A 22512-nucleotide genomic window follows, 5' to 3' on the forward strand; every position below is an offset into this window, starting at 1 on the left:
TTTGATAATTTAAACTTTACTTTATTTTAGTTAGCAAAGGAATGCTAAGAAAACTTTCAGCTAAAATTAGTAATATAAATTAAAATAACTATTTTGAAAAAGATGTTCGGGGATTTATTCAAAAACGTACTTACGGGCAAGTGGAAGTTTGAAATTTCTACGCTCCACAAACAAATTCAAATCCCTTTCACAAATTCTGCGCACTCAAGAGAACTTAACTTTCCTTCACCACAGTCAAAGTAGAACTGAGGGTATGCCACACGTTTTAAAAAAGCTAGAAGTTCCCGTGGAATTGTCTACCTAAACTACTCTGTCTTCATCGTATCTGCTTCAACAACTTTCTAGTGCTTACTAATGGTGCCGAACATGGGATTGTCACGCGATCCATAATTTTAGTCCATTAAATTTTGATTATTTAGTTGCCATCAGTAAGCTATGTTCATGATTAGTAATGTTAAGTCACTGAACACTGTATTATTAGCCATATTTTTTTTAACATTATCCTCTTCTTCTCAAGAATAAAACATTAGATTTAATGACGCTTTTTGCAGTTCGTTATTTGTTCAATTTGCCAACTTGGGTGGCGGCAAATTGAACAAATTCGCTTATCGCTCAGCATTCACCGTTTTTATGTTTAAACATAAAAACGGTGAATGCTGAGCGATAAAACCCATACAACTTCAATGACCTTACCGCGTCGCGGCTAATCCAACTCCCGACGCGCGGAGACGAACCCTGCCGCGCGATCGAAAAATCAATGTGATTTCCGGCGACGCAAACTTATTTCAAAGAAAACTGCATGAAGACCTCAAGAAATCTTCAAAGAATACTCTCATACAAGTTACTCCACGCGACCTTGCCGAAAACCTATTTGAAACTCTACCTAAATGTAAAACTTCGTCGAAAAACAGTATCCGCCATTTTGTTACTGCACGGTAAGAATTTATGGACTGTATTCTTTAAGATTACGGAAAAATAAAGAAATAACACCATGCCAACAGATTATGTGGTTTTTTATTCGGCAAGAATCCACCCATAACTTCACCATCCACTTACTTTGGAAGATTTTCAGAGAAAATTGAGGACGGGCGTTTTTATGGAAATTTGCTTACGTTTGAGCCTCTGTATCTCAGAAACGGGTAGAATCAATGTCAAATGAAATACATATCAATAAATTCCAATCATTTTTTAGTATACCTGCGAAGTTTCAAGTTTATATCTCAAAAAAAGCCATTTTGTAATTTTGTCCGGCTTTTTCCGATTTCCGCCCACTGTTCGCCGTCGAGACCACAGAGTATCAACCAACCACAGAACACCAAGTGTATCCTCCTCGCCTTTCATTATCCGCCATCGCATTTAGTGCTCACCAAATAAAGATATTTGTATGCGATTCGCACTTTAAAACACGAATAAGATCCTGGATTTCATGCATTAACCCTTCAAACCATGCTAAAAGACTCGATGCTTGAGATCATTAACGCGCTTAGAACATGGCCGGAAGCGCATTTCGTGATTACAGCTTAGGGCCACGGTGCGTATAATAGGTGCGTTCGTTGCACTGCCTTAATGGAAGTGTACTTGGAAATTATGTGCGGAATCCCTTCGATCTTGTTTCACAGCCTATATTTTACTCTTCTAAAGATCAAATTATTCCATAGTAAGTATTGCTACTTTGTGGGCATGGGGTTCATTTTAGAACTTTCAAATTTCAGATATGATTTTATATGTAAATAAGTAAGTTACATACCCGGAAAAAAGTCCTGTAAAAACGTCAAAACTTGACTGAAGCACGCTTATTGTTTACCCTTCATTACTTTTTTTGTCGAAATAACTACTGCTGGTGCTCATTTATCTCAGATTACGGTCATCAATTAACAGAGGATATTTATTTTTAGCCAAAATAATAGTCGTGGTACATACTTACATTAGATGAAAATCTTTTTTCTCGATTGCAATAGAATTCCATTTGCAACTTTGAAGTGGCCATGAATCTGCAGTCGCCGTTTTCAGTTAAAATTTTAAAGCTGGAAATACTTAAATAAAATAGACGTGTTGACCCATTTTTTACGGTAGCTTATTCCTCTTATGAGTTTCGAATTTCAAATATGATGATGCATAACGATATTTTACGGATGAAACTATAGGATGTAGGAAACGATAATTCTGCTTACTTTGCTAGTCTTATGATGCGATTGAAAAGGAAACAGGGTCATTCCGGAAGAGTATACAACGTAATCTGATGGCTAATAACGATATTTTTGTTGTAACTGATAAGAATTTGATGCGGAAAGGCGATATCACGACCCGGTTCCTGCTTGCTCTGGCATACGTCGTGACGTCACGCCCACACGTAGTTTCAGCTGAGACCACCTCCTATTATACGCACGCAAGGTCGGTAAAAGGCTTTTACCGACCTTGTACGCACGATACGCACCCAGAGTTCTCTAGATTGCTCTCTCAACACTACTCTCCGTAGTTATTATATGGCAATATAGAGGACTCTAATACGCACTTTGCTTAGGGCGCCTTCTTTCCTCTCTGTACACTCCAGTGAGAGAGGCAGTTGGACGGTCTCGCTTACGAATACATAATACATATAATTATACGTATAGTTATCATTTAATGATGGACCTGGAAGGCATGAAGGAATATTGTTCATTTCCATGGATGATAGGTGTAATTCTGCTGCTTGCTTTTTGGAAGAAGAGGTATTTGTTAATGAATGCATATTCATATTATAGTTCATTCCGTTTGAGTTCCAAAACTGCCGACTTAAGTGAACCCATAATCTCTGCTTCCTATTTTCAATGGTTTTCTGCAAATAGTCTTCCTATTCACCATTCTTCTTCAAATTAATGATTTGTTCAGAAATAATAATAGTTTAAATATAAATGGAAATACTGAATGACTGCCCACATAGCACAAAATATCATCTAGATATCTACAAAATATCTAGAACGTCTTCAGCTAATGTCTAGAAAATATCTTGTAATATCTTATAGACATCTTCTAGATATTTTGTAGATATCTGAATGTCCGCTTTTCTGATATCTACAAGATATCTTTGAGAAGATATTTTCTAGACATTCATATTCAAATTGGATCCATTGTGAAAATTCAGGACAAATGACTAAAATATAATATTTTTCGGTATAACAAGAGTTTATTTTCAACTGAAAGCCTACTGGTGGAGCAGGAGGTGATGGTAGGGTGCCTTCTGGGGATTCTTCCTGAATATTGGAACCTCTCTGGCATTCACTTCTTTCTAATGGGGGCTTCGACCTCCGATTCCAAATTTGAAGTTGCTAAAGTAGCTTACAGTTTCCTTTTAGAATTCTCTAAGGAGTCTGCAACATTATCAGTGAATCACAACCAGTGCCTTAAATCTGTTGATTTTATCAGTGAATGTTGATTCAATGTCTTGCAATACATATAGGTCTTGAAGAATTTTTAATGCAAGTTTTTTCCAACGTATTTGAATACCTTCATCAGGGCTACAAATGAATGATATTTATATGAATGAGTGCTTAACTGTGATACGTAAAAGGTTATGGTAATATTTATTACGATAGTAAAAAAATTAGTTGTAAATTAATCATAAAAAGCAGAGATGAGAATTTGGACATACCTTTTATTCCATTGAATTGGATTTATTTATTGATGGTATCGAAGCTGAGACAGTTCATAGTTACCTATCAATTTTGATTTCACTGGACATGTCCAAAAAGAGTCTCCGCTCAAAAAGACATGTGCTAGACATCTATTAGATTTTTATACCTAATATCCACGACATTGAAGGCATTTTCTAGACTTCTAGGGGATATTTAAAATATCCAAGACATTGAAGATATTTTCTAGACATCTAGAAGATATTTAAGATATCCAAGACATTGAAGATATTTTCTAGATATCTAGAAGATATTTGGTGCTATGTGGGTGTGTGCTTGTAAAGGCCGTTTTACACAGGGTATGTAATTCCGCCGTGCATTGCTTTCTCATTTTGTCGTGCAGTGGCGCAGCGACGACATTACCTAGATCGGGCTATTTTGCTGTATAATACATCCATGCATTCTCGAATTCGTCCGGGAGATTCACCGCTTTACGCGACGCAATGTTGACAGCACCCTCGTACACAATTGGATTGTGCCTTGTGTAAAACTGCCGGGAAAATTGCTTTTTAATGCCTCTGTGTACAGGCAATATTTCACACAGCTCCAGATGTTACGGGTTACATGTTGGATAAATTAAGAATGGGAAATAGATGGCATCACTAAATAATGAAACTATAACTTTAAAAAATAAGTGAAAAAGTTTGCAGTTCAAAGTTCCGTTTGAACCCATGTGGAAAAAATTTCTGGTCCAGTACTGGATTTATACTGGTCTATTACTGAATTTATACTGGGCCAGTAATAATGCAGTACTGGACCAGAACCGGCCAATACTGGGCCAGTATTAATCCAGACCGGCCGGTACTGGGCCAGTACCGGCCGGTATTAATCCAGTACTGGCCGGTATTAATCCGGTACTGGGAGAGAACCGGACGGTACTGGGCCAGAACCGGCCGGTACTGGGCCAGAACCGGCCGGTACTGGGCCAGAACCGGCCGGTACTGGGCCAGAAGCGGCCGGTACTGGGCCAGAACCGGCCGGTGCTAGGTAAGAAGTGGCCGGTATTATACTAGTATTGGACCAGACCGGCCGGTACCGGGCCAGAACCGGCCGGTATTATACTAGTATTGGACCTGACCGGCCGGTAATGGGCCAGAACTGGCCGGTACTGGGCCAGTACTTGCCGCTTCTTTTCCAGTACCGGCCAGAACCTCCAGTCCAGATTGGGAAATTAATGCATGTACGGAAATTAAACCTTCAATTTTTGCAATACAATTTTTAAAACATGCTTCAATAAAAAATCATAAATATACATTTTTAAATATATTTACTGTGTAACCACAGAATTTATTTATTATATCCTGGAGACATTACATGAATGCATAGGAAAGGTCTACATAAGAGAGGAAAAAAAAGTAATCACACACAAAGGCACAGCAGTTCAACATAACGAAAAGTACTCATTCACAGTATAAAAACACTATGTCATAAGAAACTTCCTCTGCTGGTATTTGAAAGCAGACAAATTTTCAATGTTTTATAAATGCCTAGGAAGGGCATTGTACATTTTGATGCACATCACTCTTGGACCTGAAGAAGAGACCTTAAAATTTTGCTGTACAACATGTAGATCTGATGTCTGTCTAGTATTGTGTTTATGATAAGACTCATTTTTATTAAACAAAGATAAATTTTCCCAAGTAAAAACCAGAGTACAATAAATATAGATTGACGGCACAGTAAGCAAGTCTAATTTTGAAAAGAGAGGTCGGTAATGGCTCCTGAATTGGGCATTACACATGGATCTTACTATCTTCTTTTGGACTATAAAAATTTTATCTAACAAGGATGATGAACCCCAAATAATTATACCATATGATACATGAGAGTAAAAATAAGCATAATATACACTTTTGAGCACTTCAACACTAAGTGAGTGTTTAACAATAGACAATAAATAGTACGCAGAGTTCAGTTTTTTACATAGGTTCTCAATGTGATTTTTTCAAGCATAAAAATTCATTTAATGGGCAAATTACCGAAAGATTAATTCACGACACAAAAAATTTCCACACTGTTCAAGTACAAGATTCAACTTTGGCAGATCAACAGCAAATGTAAACATACACAATGCATGGGTGAGGCCAAAAATGCAAAACCGAAATGCAAACAGCTAAGGCGATTGCAATTCATAATTTTTCCAGTGAGCAACTGCCACTCTTCATGATTCATCACAGGAAAGTAAATGGTGAAAGGTTTTCAGAAATGGCTTAATAAAAGGACCAGCAAACTTCCAAGGATATCCTGAAAAAAGTAGAAAGGCTGCGAAAGTGAATATGTATAGGTGGAAAGAAATTTCCTCTACAATAACCATTATTTTTATAAATACACCAATTCCAAAAAATATTACTATAGATAATGTATTTAAATTAAGGTACTAGCAATAATTACCACTTCCTGCCCCGTAAAGTTTAACATATGCTGAGAATAACAATCAAATAACGTAATTAACAGTGTCCTGTGATGCCTTAAGGTAATTACAAAGGGCAGAGGCTGGACTTATGAGAAAATTGACATTGTTAACTGCCCGCATATTATTTGTAAGAATGAAGTGTATTCTACCTAATCGCCTCTTTGAACCCTAAACACTCCTCCCCACTCTATGACTACACAGATGTTTCAAATTTCTGACCTTCACCAACGCCTGCTCCTTTCATGGTTTCTATGACTTCTCTTCCTACCTTACCCATTCACTACCCTTAAGGAATCTCTCGACCCCCCCCTCCTTCAATGACCAAACTTTTTTGTCAAACTGTCCCCCACTCCCTTGCTATCCTTCCCACCCCAACCTTCTCTTGCTGGACGGTATATATAAAGCGAGGAAGGCAAAAATTTGTACCTTGATAATGACACTACGTGTCGAAACTGGGTAAGTATTCAAATAATATTGTATGAAAGTTTACCATTCATAGTTTATTCTCATGGAAATCAAATAATGATGCAATGGTAACTCTCAACACAAAATCCAAAATTGAATACAATGCCACACGATTTCAAGTTATCGCACACCTGAAAATAAACACAGAATTAAATGGTAGAGAATAAATAACAGAAATTCGCAAAATTTTCTTATGCAATTATAAAAATTAGTACAATAGAGGATCTTCAAGGATAAATCTAAAACCTTATATCCAAAAATGGAATGATACCACATTTACCTTGAGTATCCTGTCAGCAAAAGGGACTTACAATGGAGGCTGAGAAAACTATATAAATATTTAATGCTCAACATTGACATCCAAGAAGACGATAGAACCAAATACAATGGATTATAAATAAGTGAGGTGCTAAAACACTGATTCTTAAACATTTACCACCATCATCAACAGTTTCTCTGACATCTTTATAAAACCTGCAATCTTCTGACACTTCATAATACAACCTGCAAGGCAATGAAAAGATTCAATATCCTTCAATATCAACAAACACCAAAATATCAAACAATAAGAGGAGAAAGGACACTAACTCCATAGAGAACTGAGAATCTTCCAAGTAATAACATTCATCTCCAGCAAAAGAAGGAACTAAATACAATGGATTGCATTCAAGATGTCAGAAATCACATAATTTTTTCAAACATCAATGATAACCAGCTCCAGGTACGTGATAAATCCTGCAGAAGTTAAGGAGGAGTAAATATCATTTAAGTTTATGACACGAATAGTAGGTACATATTTCATTATTAGGATACAAAAGACAACCATTTCACTAGTAGTTGAAAGTTCTTTCAGATCAAAGAAGGTGATTTTTGAAACATTCTCCTCCAAAAAGATGATGGACCCAATGGATACAGATGATTTCAGGTAGACAGCAGGCAACTAATTCTCCAATGTCATTACCAGCATCAAGAACTTAAGGAACAGGTTCATGTTAAATCCTGCAGATTTACAAGAGGATAAAAATCATTTAAATATACGACAAGAAAAGCAGCTGCATATATTTCAGAAAAGGATATGATAAACTTACATTTCACGAGTAGTTGAAAGTTCTTTTAGTGTGCAATTTTCAGATCAAAGAAGGTGTTTTTAGTAACATTCTCCTCCAAAAAGATGGTGGACCCAATAGATATACAGATGATTTCAGGTAGACTGCAGGCAACTAATTCTTCAATGTCATCACCAGCATCAAGAACTTAAGGAACAGGTTCATGTTAAATCCTGCAGATTTACAAGAGGATAAAAATCATTTAAATATACGACAAGAATAGTAGCTGCATATATTTCAGAAAAGGATATGATAAACTTACATTTCACGAGTAGTTGAAAGTTCTTTTAGTGTGCAATTTTCAGATCAAAGAAGGTGTTTTTAGTAACATTCTCCTCCAAAAAGATGGTGGACCCAATAGATATACAGATGATTTCAGGTAGACTGCAGGCAACTAATTCTTCAATGTCATTACCAGCATCAAGAACTTAAGGAACAGGTTCATGTTAAATCCTGCAGGTTTTACAAGAGGATATAACTCATCTAAATATACGACAGGAATTGCAGCTGCATATGTTAAATCCTGCAGGTTGTACAAGAGGATGGATACAAGTACATTCACTCAAAGGGGGGCAGCCTTGGGTGAACAGAAGAAGGCACACGATATAAATACACAGTGTTCGCTAATCAAAGAGTCCACAATAAAGCACATTCACACGAAGGGTGGCAGTGTTCGGTGAACAGAAGGAAGCACAAGATATAAATACACAGTGTTTGCTCATCAAAGAGTCCACAATAAAGTACATTCACACGAAGGGTGGCAGTCTTCGGTGAACAGAAGGAGGCACAAGATATAAATACACAGTGTTCGCTCATCAAAGAGTCCACAATAAAGTACATTCACACGAAGGGTGGCAGCCTTGGGTGAACAGAAGAAGGCACACGATATAAATACACAGTGTTCGCTCATCAAAGAGTCCACAATAAAGTACATTCACTCAAAGGAAGGCAGCCTTGGGTGAACAGAAGAAGGCACACGATATAAATACACAGTGTTCGCTCATCAAAGAGTCCACAATAAAGTACATTCACACGAAGGGTGGCAGCCTTGGGTGAACAGAAGGAAGCACAAGATATAAATACACAGTTTTTGCTCATCAAAGAGTCCACAATAAAGTACATTCACTCAAAGGGGGGCAGCCTTGGGTTAACAGAAGAAGGCACACGATATAAATACACAGTGTTCGCTCATCAAAGAGTCCACAATAAAGTACATTCACACGAAGGGTGGCAGTCTTCGGTGAACAGAAGGAGGCACAAGATTTGAAAGTAATAACGGTTATCTGTTGAAGCTCCTTCATGGAACCCACAACCAGAGAGCCGAACTCGTCAACAGTTTAAAGATGGTTAATTTGAATCAAGTTTTAGAATGCAAGACAAGAGTTCGTCATGAAACATCACAACATGTTGTGGAGGAGGAATTCAAAGAAGTTGGTGCAGAAGTAAATTTGGAAGTACCAGTTGATGTGATTAATCAGGTCCTGAGAGTTGATGACATCTGTGATCAGAACACTGCTGTCGAAGTGAACAGGTTCATGTTAAATCCTGCAGATTTACAAGAGGATAAAAATCATTTAAATATACGACAAGAATAGTAGCTGCATATTTCCAGAAAAGGATATGATAAACTTACATTTCACGAGTAGTTGAAATTTCTTTTAGTGTGCAATTTTCAGATCAAAGAAGGTGTTTTTAGTAACATTCTCCTCCAAAAAGATGGTGGACCCAATAGATATACAGATGATTTCAGGTAGACTGCAGGCAACTAATTCTCCAATGTCATCACCAGCATCAAGAACTTAAGGAACAGGTTCATGTTAAATCCTGCAGATTTACAAGAGGATAAAAATCATTTAAATATACGACAAGAATAGTAGCTGCATATTTCCAGAAAAGGATATGATAAACTTACATTTCACGAGTAGTTGAAAGTTCTTTTAGTGTGCAATTTTCAGATCAAAGAAGGTTTTTTTAGTAACATTCTCCTCCAAAAAGATGGTGGACCCAATAGATATACAGATGATTTCAGGTAGACTGCAGGCAACTAATTCTTTAATGTCATTACCAGCATCAAGAACTTAAGGAACAGGTTCATGTTAAATCCTGCAGGTTTTACAAGAGGATAGAACTCATTTAAATATACAACAGGAATTGCAGCTGCATATGTTAAATCCTGCAGGTTGTACAGGAGGATGGATACAAGTACATTCACTCAAAGGGGGGCAGCCTTGGGTGAACAGAAGAAGGCACACGATATAAATACACAGTGTTCGCTAATCAAAGAGTCCACAATAAAGTACATTCACACGAAGGGTGGCAGTGTTCGGTGAACAGAAGGAAGCACAAGATATAAATACACAGTGTTTGCTCATCAAAGAGTCCACAATAAAGTACATTCACACGAAGGGTGGCAGCCTTGGGTGAACAGAAGAAGGCACACGATATAAATACACAGTGTTCGCTCATCAAAGAGTCCACAATAAAGTACATTCACACGAAGGGTGGCAGCCTTGGGTGAACAGAAGGAAGCACAAGATATAAATACACAGTGTTCGCTCATCAAAGAGTCCACAATAAAGTACATTCACTCAAAGGAAGGCAGCCTTGGGTGAACAGAAGAAGGCACACGATATAAATACACAGTGTTCGCTCATCAAAGAGTCCACAATAAAGTACATTCACACGAAGGGTGGCAGCCTTGGGTGAACAGAAGGAAGCACAAGATATAAATACACAGTGTTCGCTCATCAAAGAGTCCACAATAAAGTACATTCACACGAAGGGTGGCAGCCTTGGGTGAACAGAAGGAAGCACAAGATATAAATACACAGTGTTCGCTCATCAAAGAGTCCACAATAAAGTACATTCACTCAAAGGGGGGCAGCCTTGGGTGAACAGAAGGAGGCACAAGATATAAATACACAGTGTTCGCTCATCAAAGAGTCCACAATAAAGTACATTCACACGAAGGGTGGCAGTCTTCGGTGAACAGAAGGAGGCACAAGATATAAATACACAGTGTTCGCTCATCAAAGAGTCCACAATAAAGTACATTCACACGAAGGGTGGCAGTCTTCGGTGAACAGAAGGAGGCACAAGATATAAATACACAGTGTTCGCTCATCAAAGAGTCCACAATAAAGTACATTCACACGAAGGGTGGCAGTCTTCGGTGAACAGAAGGAGGCACCAGATATAAATACACAATGTTTGCTCATCAAAGAGTCCACAATAAAGTACATTCACACGAAGGGGGGCAGCCTTGGGTGAACAGAAGGAGGCACACGATATAAATACACAGTGTTCGCTCATCAAAAAGCCCACAATAAAGTACATTATTTTTATAAAGTATATTATTTTACATATTCCTTTCAAGGAAGTTTGGTCTAATACAGATAAACTTTGACCATAAGTTGATCACTTTACATGAAATATTCTTAACTTTTACAAGGACATTTCTTTGATATTCTAAAACTGAAGCAATATGGTCAATAGCCACACCAGTTCCAGAGTGGACAAAACATTCCTTGTTGGCAGTGAATGTATTCACAACTGCATACATTGTTTTCCTTTGCCCATTGTTAATTTTGAGATAGTATTGTACCTCCCCATATTTCTCAATACTGTCTTCTGTCTTGAAGCAGACTGTACAAGAATTTCTCTTGGTTTCACGCTGGTAACCTTTAGAGGAAAAAATTTCTTCCCCTGCCAGTTTTACTCTGTTGTACACTTGGACAGCAGTGTTCTGATCACAGATGTCATCAACTCTCAGGACCTGATTAATCACATCAACTGGTACTTCCAAATTTACTTCTGCACCAACTTCTTTGAATTCCTCCTCCACAACATGTTGTGATGTTTCATGACGAACTCTTGTCTTGCATTCTAAAACTTGATTCAAATTAACCATCTTTAAACTGTTGACGAGTTCGGCTCTCTGGTTGTGGGTTCCATGAAGGAGCTTCAACAGATAACCGTTATTACTTTCAAATGGGAAACAAGAGGTCGCCCAAAGAGGTCCCCAACTTCTCACACTTGAAGCAAGATGTGTGAGTAAATGTAAATTGTATGTACATTCTTGCAACTTGTACAGCCGTTCAGTAATACGAACAAAGCATCTCAGCAAAATTTCTGCCAATCGTAGTTCGTCTTCCGTTATTTTTTCCTTCAAAAGCATGAAAATAGCTTTAACTAATAAAAGCCAATGCTGAAAATACTGGTCACCAACTTTTCCATGAAGTAATGGGGTTGAATAATAAAGGAGCCACGATCTCAACTCAGATGCTTTCCACATCGATTTTTTTTCAATGGAGCGAGGCAGTCTCACAATAATATCTGGAGGTTTTATGCTCTCTAAATTTTCGTTGATCTCTCTACGCATATTAGGACCAATATACCAACTTTCATTACAATTGCTTGTATCAAACCATAGACTTAAAAACTGTCTTACTACACCAAGCAAGACACAGTGCATATAGTCTGGAATGAAGGATGAAGATATGTCAAAGTATGGAATGATACTCATTATAGAGTGGCCTTTGACACCACATCGATTTTTTTCATTCCTTTCTTCTGCTTGTCTCAACATGTTTTCTTTTGTACGCACTGGAACTGGGTCATCTTCTGACAGAGGGTACACTCTAGCATGACCTCTCCCTTTTTCAATGCTTTCACCTTCCTGTTCACAAAAATTGCACCCGAACTTTCCATTAAATTGGCAAATATTTTGAATACTAGCCCGAGCTGGAGAATCCACAGAAATACATGATATGGCTATAGTACTTTTTACTTTTTTTTTAGTTACTGGGTGTGACCATGTTAAAGTTGGATTATTTGCGAGTTCCTCACATAAGGGCCTCAGGAATGTATTCATGTTGGGTTTTGTTTGCCCAACCCAGACACCACAAACAATAATGAAGTACTGCCTCAAATGTGGTGGAAGATTGTTTATTGTTGCCTGTAAAGGCCATAATTGTGTCGCTGAACTTTTTGCTAGCGGAACTCCATCTGTGTTTACCGTAAGAACGAAGTCATCCTTGCCCAAATTTAACTCTGATTTGAGTTCATTGTATTTAGCACTTGTTAAGATGTCAGATATGTCAATGGTGTCCTCTTGATCAACTAAATGCTTATATATGCCACAGTTTTGAATCAAATTGTTAATGCAGCTCTTTATAGGAATACTTACAAAGAAGCTTTTTTCACTTGACCCACAAGTAGGACAATTGTTACACTCATTCATTTCAGCTGGGTCTATATATCCAGTACATGACAAACAGTACTCATGGGTTTGTGGAACAAAATTTGAAGACAGCTTTTCTAAACATTTAAAAAGCTTATATTTTGATGTTGGCAAATTGTGTGGTTGAGGTATAGTATTTATGACTAATTTCAAAATATCCTCAAAACAACATTTTGATAGTTTATGCTTGGAATAAAGTGCAAAGAGGCTTGTGAGAAAACCTCCAATGGTCATAGAACTGTCAACATCATAGATGGGCTGTTTCAGGAAATCATCAATATCAATTTCGTTCTGTTCATTGGACCGAGAATCATCATCACTAGTATAAGACGTATCATCAGAAAATACCTCGTGATCACTTTCTTCGGATGAGGCACAGGTATCTGATATGTTAGCAGGATCATCAGAAGGGGTGGGAGATGGAGATGAGATACTATTCATTTCACCTTCAGATGAAATGGAGGACACACTTTCATTATTTCCATAAACATGGGGATGTTCAGACGATGACGCTGTGGAATCTTTGCTGGTATCAGCAACCTGCTGAGTATCGCCTTCATCAATAACTTCATCATCAGATAAGCTGCTGTCTCTATCAAAATCGTGTTTTTTCCGCTGAATAGTTCGGTATGGGACTCCCTTGACAAAATAAATAAATTATAAATAGCATTAGATTATGTATGAAGACAGAGTAGAATTTATTACAGGATATGGGTAAAATACATTCATAACACGTGGTAAAATTTTTATAATTTCCATTTGTAACAAAGTAAACATTCAACCTCATTCAGATTTCCCAGGAATGGGATTAAAACGCCCGGGATATATGTGATTATTAATGACTTGTGATAAATTGTACAATTTCATGCATTAAAAAGGTCCATTTTGACTTTAACTTAAATAAACATATAAGATGCATATGTAATAAGTGCGTGGTATTCGTATTACCTTGCCTTCATCAAACATATAAGATTTGTACTTTCTTTTCTTGCCACTCATTTTTGTAAAAAGTCTTAAAATTTACTACTCAATAATCCACTGTGTATGTATACACTTTATATATACATATATAGCACAAATCAATACCTAGCGAAACCCACTAAATTATCTGCAGGTTGCTATAATGACAACACTAAAAGGATAACAATCCACACCATTAGCACATTAGTTCACCACTTTTAACTCATAAATGGCCATCTTCCTCGAGTATATCATCTTTGTCACTGCGCATGCGTCAACTGATACCACGCGACCACGCCACCACGCTTCGAGGGAACTGGCGGGAAGCAACACCAGGAGGGCAAGTCGGTAACTTGGGGCGCCTCGTTTGGGAGAGAGAGTTGTCGCCCAAAATTGTCTCCCCACCCAAGTCCGTAACTCGGTAGAGAGAACTGTTTCTCCCGTTCGGATGGGAGAAAACTCGCTCCGATGGGTAGTATGAAAAATTTCTAAGGCGAATCTGATATTGGAGCTTGATTTATCGAAAAATTAACCGTGTGCAATTTAAAAATGTTTTTAATTTTATGTCAAACTCATCCATGCAAATATTTTCTAAATTAAATGCATAATAACCTCATTATGACTTACTAAAGTCGGGACTACTTTTTTTTACCGCGCGCAGTGATTCCTCGCTTGCAAGCGGCTGCAAGGCTAAATCCAAGTGCCGGTAAATTTTGCTTGTCACCATGTAAATTCTTCATTTCGTATCAATTACAACCTCACCAAAGTTGAAAATTAAGAGTATATTTCTAATGTGAATACAGCTTTTGCTCGCTGCTTGCAGATTTGTGCAAACATCTTTTGTGCCAAAATTGTGTTATTGTCAATGTGACAACTCCCGTAAATCTTCTGCTGATAATCACAGTGCCAGTGGTTGCAATGTACAAAAATATCGGCTAAGAGTTGTAATTATCAGTGCTCCATCGTGATTGAATTGTAAGCAGTGTTATTACCATATCGATTAATGTCTGACAGCAATGTAAACATTGTCAGTGGCGTGTTCACCTCCGTTGTTCATCGTATAGGTACATTGACATTTCACGATCAAGCTATCAAGATCAAAGCTGTGTGTGAAGTTTCTTTTTCGAGTATATTAACGAATAATAGTGAGAAAAGTCACCTGTGCCTCTTTCGTGGGCTAATTTCCGGCTTTAAATCAGTGAATTAATAGTTTTTATCATAACGAGCTTAGTGATTGTAAGTTGTTCGTGATGAATAAAAGAGTGGAAGTGATTTCCAGTTTTTTTATATTTTATTTGCCTATGTCTCACTTTATATTTACGGTGTGTGCTAGTACTTAGTTTGTGGATATTCATTTATTATTGAAGTACATTTATAGCTTCTGTATGTGTTGACAGCGGAATCGATTCGCGATCTCATATGTTGTGTGCACACGGTTTTGCTGAGCAGTCGTATTCGTGAAACCAATGAAATGGTGAAACTCTATTACATTGTCGTGGAATAAGTTCTTTTAGCAATAAGGGCATGTCTTGTGTTTCATTAACTATCTGTTGCTTTTCATAGGTAACTGTTTAGAAGTTATTTTCCATTATTTAAAGTGCTTTTCTTGCGCTCTCTGAATTAGCATTAGCTTTCTAAACCCCGCTACTTACACGAAAAGAATTCAGAGCTACAGATAATTGTTATTTCATAGGATTGCGGTGTTTTTGTCTGCTATTGAGGGTGATGGATTTTCAGCAGGAAGAGAATCGGACCATCGAAGGACGGATAGGACAACCTTCTCCGCTAATGCGGCCGGAAATCTTCCTCCCTCGCCTCAAACGGATTATTAATATCCCGTAACAATTTCTCACTGGTGTTAATTGCCCCACTTCTCTTAAATGCACCTCATATACGAACAATAATATTCTATGGTTTGAAAGAAAACGCGCCATATTGAGAAAATACAACAAAACACTGTCGAGATACGCACTTTCTCCATGGGAGAAAGAGATACGTCGGGCTCTTGAGGGGGACGTAACTGAAGCGCCCGTCTGGGGCGCCAAAGGCGCTTGAGGGGGCTTACGGACTTGGGTCGAGAGACTAGTACTCTCCCAGGCGACAAATAGTCTCCTTTCTCCGGCGGGGCGCCCTAGAGACTTGGGGCGGGCGACATCTCTCGCGCAGGCGCTTCACGAATCTCCTTTCTCCCATTTTCGGGAGAGAACAGAGTTACAGACTTGCCCTCCAGCTACACCATTTATCGAAGATAATTATTATAACGGAGGCTAGAATCAGCCGAGAATTTGTTGGGATTGACTGGCCATAGCCATTATTCCTGTAGTTTGGACTTCAGTATAGAATTTATGTTTATTGTGGTATTTAGTTCTGCGGAGAAAGATAGCTATGTTTTACTTAATAGATTGTGATGAAGATTCTACAGTTTTAGTGAGGGCGGAGAATGAATTGATAGTGGATCGGGAACCTGAAGTGACAGAGACGGTAACATTTATGTGGAAGGGTAGAAGCAGTGGTGGGAAGGTGATGGAATACTCGGGCAGAGTTGTTGGTAAAAGTGGTAAGTACACTGATGTTAATCATTCTTCATACGCTAATTCAACATTATGAAAAATATGGATTTGTGGTTTTCATTGCGCCTTTCACCTATGTGTGCCAGTGTTAACTTTTATTTAGGTTACGGCTTTAGACTTCTTCTATTGTCTATTATTCAAATGCTTTTAAGTTCTAGGCCTACTGGCCAGCGAATTAGTGATGGGCAAAGTCATGGCCAACTTTAAACAGGCCGGAACATGGAATTTTGGCAACGCTGTGCCGGGGTCCTATCGTGTTTGTTTGAGAGCATGGCGACTTATGCGTGGAGAGTACCCGTGTAACCGAAGAAGCATTAAATCTCTTGTTAAAAAGGCAGAACTGGACTTCCTTTGTGGATATCATATTGACTAAAGGTACGTAAAATAGTTTTAAGATAATTTTTGGGAGCTGAAGGAGGAAAATCACGTTTATTACTTCAAAAGTGTCGCGGTCACATGCCGGCCGGCCATAAATGGTGGGGAATTGTGAGTGCAACAATACTGGTTTAAAAGGGGGAACAAGAATTATTTTTCTATACTTTGTTTTGCCTTACGGTAAGTAAAATAGTTTAAAGATATTCTCAGTGAGTTGTGAGTGGATATTCAACAGTATTTCATCCAAAGCATAGCGTCTGTTGGCGGCCGGCCACGAAGTAACCTTGAGAGTACACAAATGAAACGAGGCGTATTTGTCGGGATATAAATGCTGCGTTGTTTTTACAATTTTATTATTCTCGGGTTAACAGTGATTGCTATATTTGGTGTGCCTTATGAATAACTATGTGTAGTTGTGTTTATAATAACGTCGTATATTATTGAACGACGAATGGCTTCTCGTTTACTCTGTTAATATATGTCTCCAGGTACTGATGTTATTCATATTTTCCAAACCTATCATGAATGCACTGCTTTTTTTCTGTGATCAGCGAAACTATCTTTATTAATGCAACTTTCCATTGTTTTCATTAAAGGGGCCCAAGCGTTATTGTGTGCATATTGCAGAAGCAACTACCTATCCACCAAAAACAAGGGGTATGTGACTGTGTTCCAGGAGGGCAAGTCTGTAACTCTGTTCTCTCCCGAAAATGGGTGAAAGGAGATTCGTGAAGCGCCTGCGCGAGAGTTGTCGCCCGCCCCAAGTCTCTAGGGCGCCCCGCCGGAGAAAGGAGACTATTTGTCGCCTGGGAGAGTACTAGTCTCTCGACCCAAGTCCGTAAGCCTCCTCAAGCGCCTTTGGCGCCCCAGACGGGCGCTTCAGTTACGTCCCCCTCAAGAGCCCGACGTATCTCTTTCTCCCATGGAGAAAGTGCGTATCTCGACAGTGTTTTGTTGTATTTCCTCAATATGGCGCGTTTTCTTTCAAACCATAGAATATTATTGCTCGTATATGAGGTGCATTTAAGAGAAGTGGGGCAATTAACACCAGTGAGAAATTGTTGCGGGATATTAATAAACCGTTTGAGGCGAGGGAGGAAGATTTCCGGCCGCATTAGCGGAGAAGGTTGTCCTATCCGTCCTTCGATGGTCCGATTCTCTTCCTGCTGAAAATCCATCACCAACACTTAGCTGGAGAGCCTCAATAGCAGACAAAAACACCGCAATCCTATGAAATAACAATTATCTGTAGCTCTGAATTCTTTTCGTGTAAGTAGCGGGGTTTAGAAAGCTAATGCTAATTCAGAGAGCGCAAGAAAAGCACTTTAAATAATGGAAAATAACTTCTAAACAGTTACCTATGAAAAGCAACAGATAGTTAATGAAACACAAGACATGCCCTTATTGTTAAAAGAACTTATTCCACGACAATTTAATAGAGTTTCACCATTTCATTGGTTTCACGAATACGACTGCTCAGCATAACCGTGTGCACACAACATGAGATCGCGAATCGGTTCCGCTGTCAACACATACAGAAGCTATAAATGTACTTCAATAATAAATGAATATCCACAAACTAAGTACTAGCACACACCGTAAATATAAAGTGAGACATAGGCAAATAAAATATATAAAAAACTGGAAATCACTTCCACTCTTTTATTCATCACGAACAACTTACAATCACTAAGCTCGTTATGATAAAAACAACTATTAATTCACTGATTTAAAGCCAGAAATTAGCCCACGAAAGAGGCACAGGTGACTTTTCTGACTATTATTCGTTAATATACTAGAAAAAGAAACTTCACACACAGCTTTGATCTTGATAGCTTGATCGTGAAATGTCAATGTACCTATACGATGAACAACGGAGGTGAACACGCCACTGACAATGTTTACATTGCTGTCAGACATTAATCGATATGGTAATAACACTGCTTACAATTCAATCACGATGGAGCACTGATAATTACAACTCTTAGCCGATATTTTTGTACATTGCAACCACTGGCACTGTGATTATCAGCAGATGATTTACGGGAGTTGTCACATTGACAATAACACAAGTTTGGCACAAAAGATGTTTGCACAAATCTGCAAGCAGCGAGCAAAAGCTGTATTCACATTAGAAATATACTCTTAATTTTCAATGAGGTTGTAATTGATACGAAATGAAGAATTTACATGGTGACAAGCAAAATTTAAGGGCACTTGGATTTAGCCTTGCAGCCGCTTGCATGCGAGGAATCACTGCGCGCGGTCAAAAAAGTAGTCCCGACTTTAGTAAGTCATAATGACGTTATTATGCATTTAATTTAGAAAATATTTGCATGGATGAGTTTGACATAAAATTAAAAACATTTTAAAATTGCACACGGTTAATTTTTCGATAAATCAAGCTCCAATATCAGATTCGCCTTAGAAATTTTTCATACTACCCATCGGAGAGAGTTTTCTCCCATCCGAACGGGAGAAACAGTTCTCTCTACCGAGTTACGGACTTGGGTGGGGAGACAATTTTGGGCGACAACTCTCTCTCCCAAACGAGGCGCCCCAAGTTACCGACTTGCCCTCCAGTTCACCAAAGTTGAACGCAGTAGACAGAAGTGGCTGAATAATATCCCTCGGAAGGATTGGAATCTTTCTTCAAGCGCAACAGTTTGCGTCAAGCATTTTGCTGAGCGGGATATCCTACACCGAGTAACTTACATGAATAAGAACGGTGGAGTGAAAAGTTACGAGTTAGATCGCCTAAAGTTGTCCCCTGGTGCTACTCCCACAGTGTTTCAGGCCCTCTCTTCTTAAAACTTCTTATTGTGATCAGTGAACCATGAAAATCTGTGAACATAAGTAGATGAGTTGTACTTCTAAGAAATGAAATCAGGAAATATTGTATGAATCAGTGGAACATGAAAAGACTGCTGATGAAATGACAATATATATCTTTATTTCCGAAAGACATGCTAATTTGACATCTGGCCGCCTTCTAATACTGAAGGTACATTGGAAAATCAATTGCTACTAAGTGATATGGAATATATAAGTGGTATTTTGAACTAATTCGTCTTTCCCTTCCAGGTAAAACTTCTTGTTGTGATCAGTGATCTATGAAAACCTGTGAACATAAGTAGATAAGATCTTGGAAATGAGATCAACAAATATTTTATGAATCAGTGGAACATGAAAGAACATTGATGAAATGTCAATATTTGTTCTCGTATCGATAAGGGTACCTTAATTGATATTTATCTGCCGTACTATACTCTAGGTATGTTGAAAATCCAAGGGTACTGAGTGATATCATATATGCGTGGTATTTTTGAACTAATCCATCTTTGTATTGCAGGTAAAACTCCTTATTGTGATCAGTGAAGCATGAAAATCTGTGGAAATAATTAAATATGAATTATTTCTTGGAGATGAAATGAACGAATATTGTATGAATTAGTGAGAACATGAAAGAACTACTGAGGAAATGACGATACAAGTTCTCATATTGAAAAGACTTAGTAAATTGACGTCTAGCCGCCTTCCAATACAGTAGGTATATTGGAAAATCCATGAGTGCTGAGTGAAATTATGTATATATGTGGTATTTAGAACAACATAATAATTTTCTCTGCAGCTAAAACTTCCTTTAGAGTGAACTTTGAAAATTTGGTCTTATAATCAATTATTAAGAACCTGGTGTGGCTACCATTATCGAGATTAATTCAATAATTTCCTTTCGTTTGTAAAATTTGATTTGATTTTAATCAGTATTGAGTTATACGGTAGTGTAATGTTATTTGTTGAGACATTTCTCCAATTCGGAAGTCATTATTATTTCATTATACTGGTCTTGGTGTTTAGAAATATTAGATTGACAATATATTTATCTTCCTTATGGCTTCATATTTTTTACACATTTTTGTCTAATACATAGAATGTTAAGACTAGTTTTTTTTGTTATATCACATAAAGTTTTCTAATTAGCCCTTACATTTGTACTAATCATGTTTTTTTCATCAAATTTTTCCATCAGATAATGTGGTGCCTGTGAAACTGATAGCTGTTGCTGGTGACGGTTCATCGGTGAACTTCAAATGGCACGATCTATGGAGGTTGTTTCCGGCTGAAATTGAAATTAAGAACCTGTGGCAGCTTTTATTTATTCCACTTTCTGGAGTAATATTTATGCTTTGATGGCCATGCCTTGTGACATTGTGAGGTTGTTTGCTATGTTGTTTGACCTCTTCAATATGAAATGTTTACCGGATAATGTATATATCTGATTTTTATTTTAAATAAATGTTGTTAAACGTCATACATTTTTTTCTCTCCTGAAATACCGTGGCGAAAGGTGCTATAAAATAACGCATTACTTTTTAACATGTTAATTTATTAGGTTATTCAGGGAGGTGAAATGATGTTTATTTTAAAGCCGCTCTTTATTTCTAAGTCAATAAATTTTATAGGGTGCTATTCTATATAAACAACCAATGGGTTAAGCGGTAATCTAAGCGGTATTTCCTTCTTGGTCTGAATTTCTGGGTCGTCGATCGCGGTACTTAAATATATTTCCGTGCATAATCTCGTATCCCTTGCCTTGTTATTAGTTCTCACGATTACTTTTAATAAACAGCTGTTATAATACGAAATACAACCACTCGAATAACTCAACCCTACCATAGTTTTTATCTTAACTTTAGGGAGGGTGAACGGATGTCCATTCGTATTTACATCACACAACGTCAACAGCTGAGAGGCCGATCCACCGGACCCCAGGCAGTAGGACCCCTGACGTCACGTAAAGCGCTGTCGCCAAATTGCATGTTCCGGCCTGTATTAGAGTTGGCCATGGCAAAGTCGATCATTTTAGTGATTCAATCATTTTGACTCGAGTCACATAAGTGATTCAATCAATTGATTCAATCACTATGATCGAAAAGACTCAAATCAAGATTCAATCACTATGATCGAAAAGACTCAAATCAAGATTCAATCACTGTGATCGAAAAGACTCAAAGGAGTCATGATTGAAAAGACTCAAAAGGAATCATGATCGAAAAGACTCAAAAGGAATCAAGATCGAAAAGACTCAATCAATGGATGTAATAAATCACTTTGAATAATCGAATAAATACTGCCTCATCTGCGAAGAGCATTGGTAACGCTGATTGCTATCCATATTATCATTTCATATACTATTTCAATTGTGAATTCCTAGATGAGTAAATTAGATTGCAAAAATGAAGGAAGCAGTGTCATGAAAATATTTGGGAAGGCGAAACTGCCACAGTTTCTTAACACTAATAAAATAATTTCTAACTATAGTTGATCAAAATATAACACAAAATACACCACACACGCATGCATGAATCTGATCTGCAGGATAATTTTATGAACGGCACAATAAAATATAACCAGCTTTAACTCCTACTTCTTAGCGTTCTCCTACAGGATTCATCTTAATATTTTCCTTTTACGTGTATTGGTGTTATTAATACTGATAACTGCTGGAAAACATTTAAGAAAAAGATTACACAAGTATCCAGTTCTTCTTAACATAGTATTTAATTTTATCACAACTATTTCTGCCCTGACGAAAAGAGATTAAGCATCGGTCGTTCCAAATTTTGAATCAAACCGGAAACCGAGATGATTGATATGAAACCGGAAGTCGGAGTGATTGATGATTGATGATCGACTTGTTTAACGAAATGAA

The 22512-nt window shown here is 37.8% G+C and overlaps 2 protein-coding genes across 4 annotated transcripts in view; one reads left to right on the forward strand and one right to left on the reverse strand.

Moving 5' to 3' along the window:
* Positions 1-2534: 2534 nt before the first annotated feature.
* LOC124161406 overlaps positions 2535-22512 on the forward strand; it is a 31589-nt gene continuing 11611 nt past the window's right edge. Inside the window, exon 1 of the mRNA XM_046537723.1 lies at positions 2535-2708. Within this exon, the coding sequence (XP_046393679.1) occupies positions 2623-2708 (86 nt within the window). The 5' untranslated portion in view covers positions 2535-2622. The remainder of the gene's footprint in view (positions 2709-22512) is intronic.
* Positions 5609-14179, reverse strand: LOC124161042. 3 transcript variants are annotated; one of them, XM_046537196.1, is made up of 8 exons: positions 9565-14179; positions 7915-8105; positions 7635-7825; positions 7370-7545; positions 7135-7281; positions 6827-7050; positions 6572-6677; positions 5609-5912 (listed from the first exon to the last, which is right to left on the reverse strand). In XM_046537196.1, exon 1 carries the CDS (start codon positions 13333-13335, stop codon positions 11011-11013), a length of 2325 nt encoding a protein of 774 aa, XP_046393152.1. In that variant the 5' UTR covers positions 13336-14179; the 3' UTR covers positions 5609-5912; positions 6572-6677; positions 6827-7050; positions 7135-7281; positions 7370-7545; positions 7635-7825; positions 7915-8105; positions 9565-11010. The 3 variants fall into 3 exon arrangements, with proteins under 3 accessions (XP_046393152.1, XP_046393151.1, XP_046393150.1); XM_046537195.1 differs by having other exon boundaries at positions 6508-6677; XM_046537194.1 differs by lacking the exons at positions 5609-5912; positions 6572-6677; positions 6827-7050; positions 7135-7281 and adding an exon at positions 9286-9476 and having other exon boundaries at positions 7425-7545.

Source organism: Ischnura elegans, chromosome 6 (genome assembly GCF_921293095.1).
Source record: "Ischnura elegans chromosome 6, ioIscEleg1.1, whole genome shotgun sequence".
In the NCBI taxonomy this organism is placed as follows: Eukaryota; Metazoa; Arthropoda; class Insecta; order Odonata; family Coenagrionidae; genus Ischnura; species Ischnura elegans.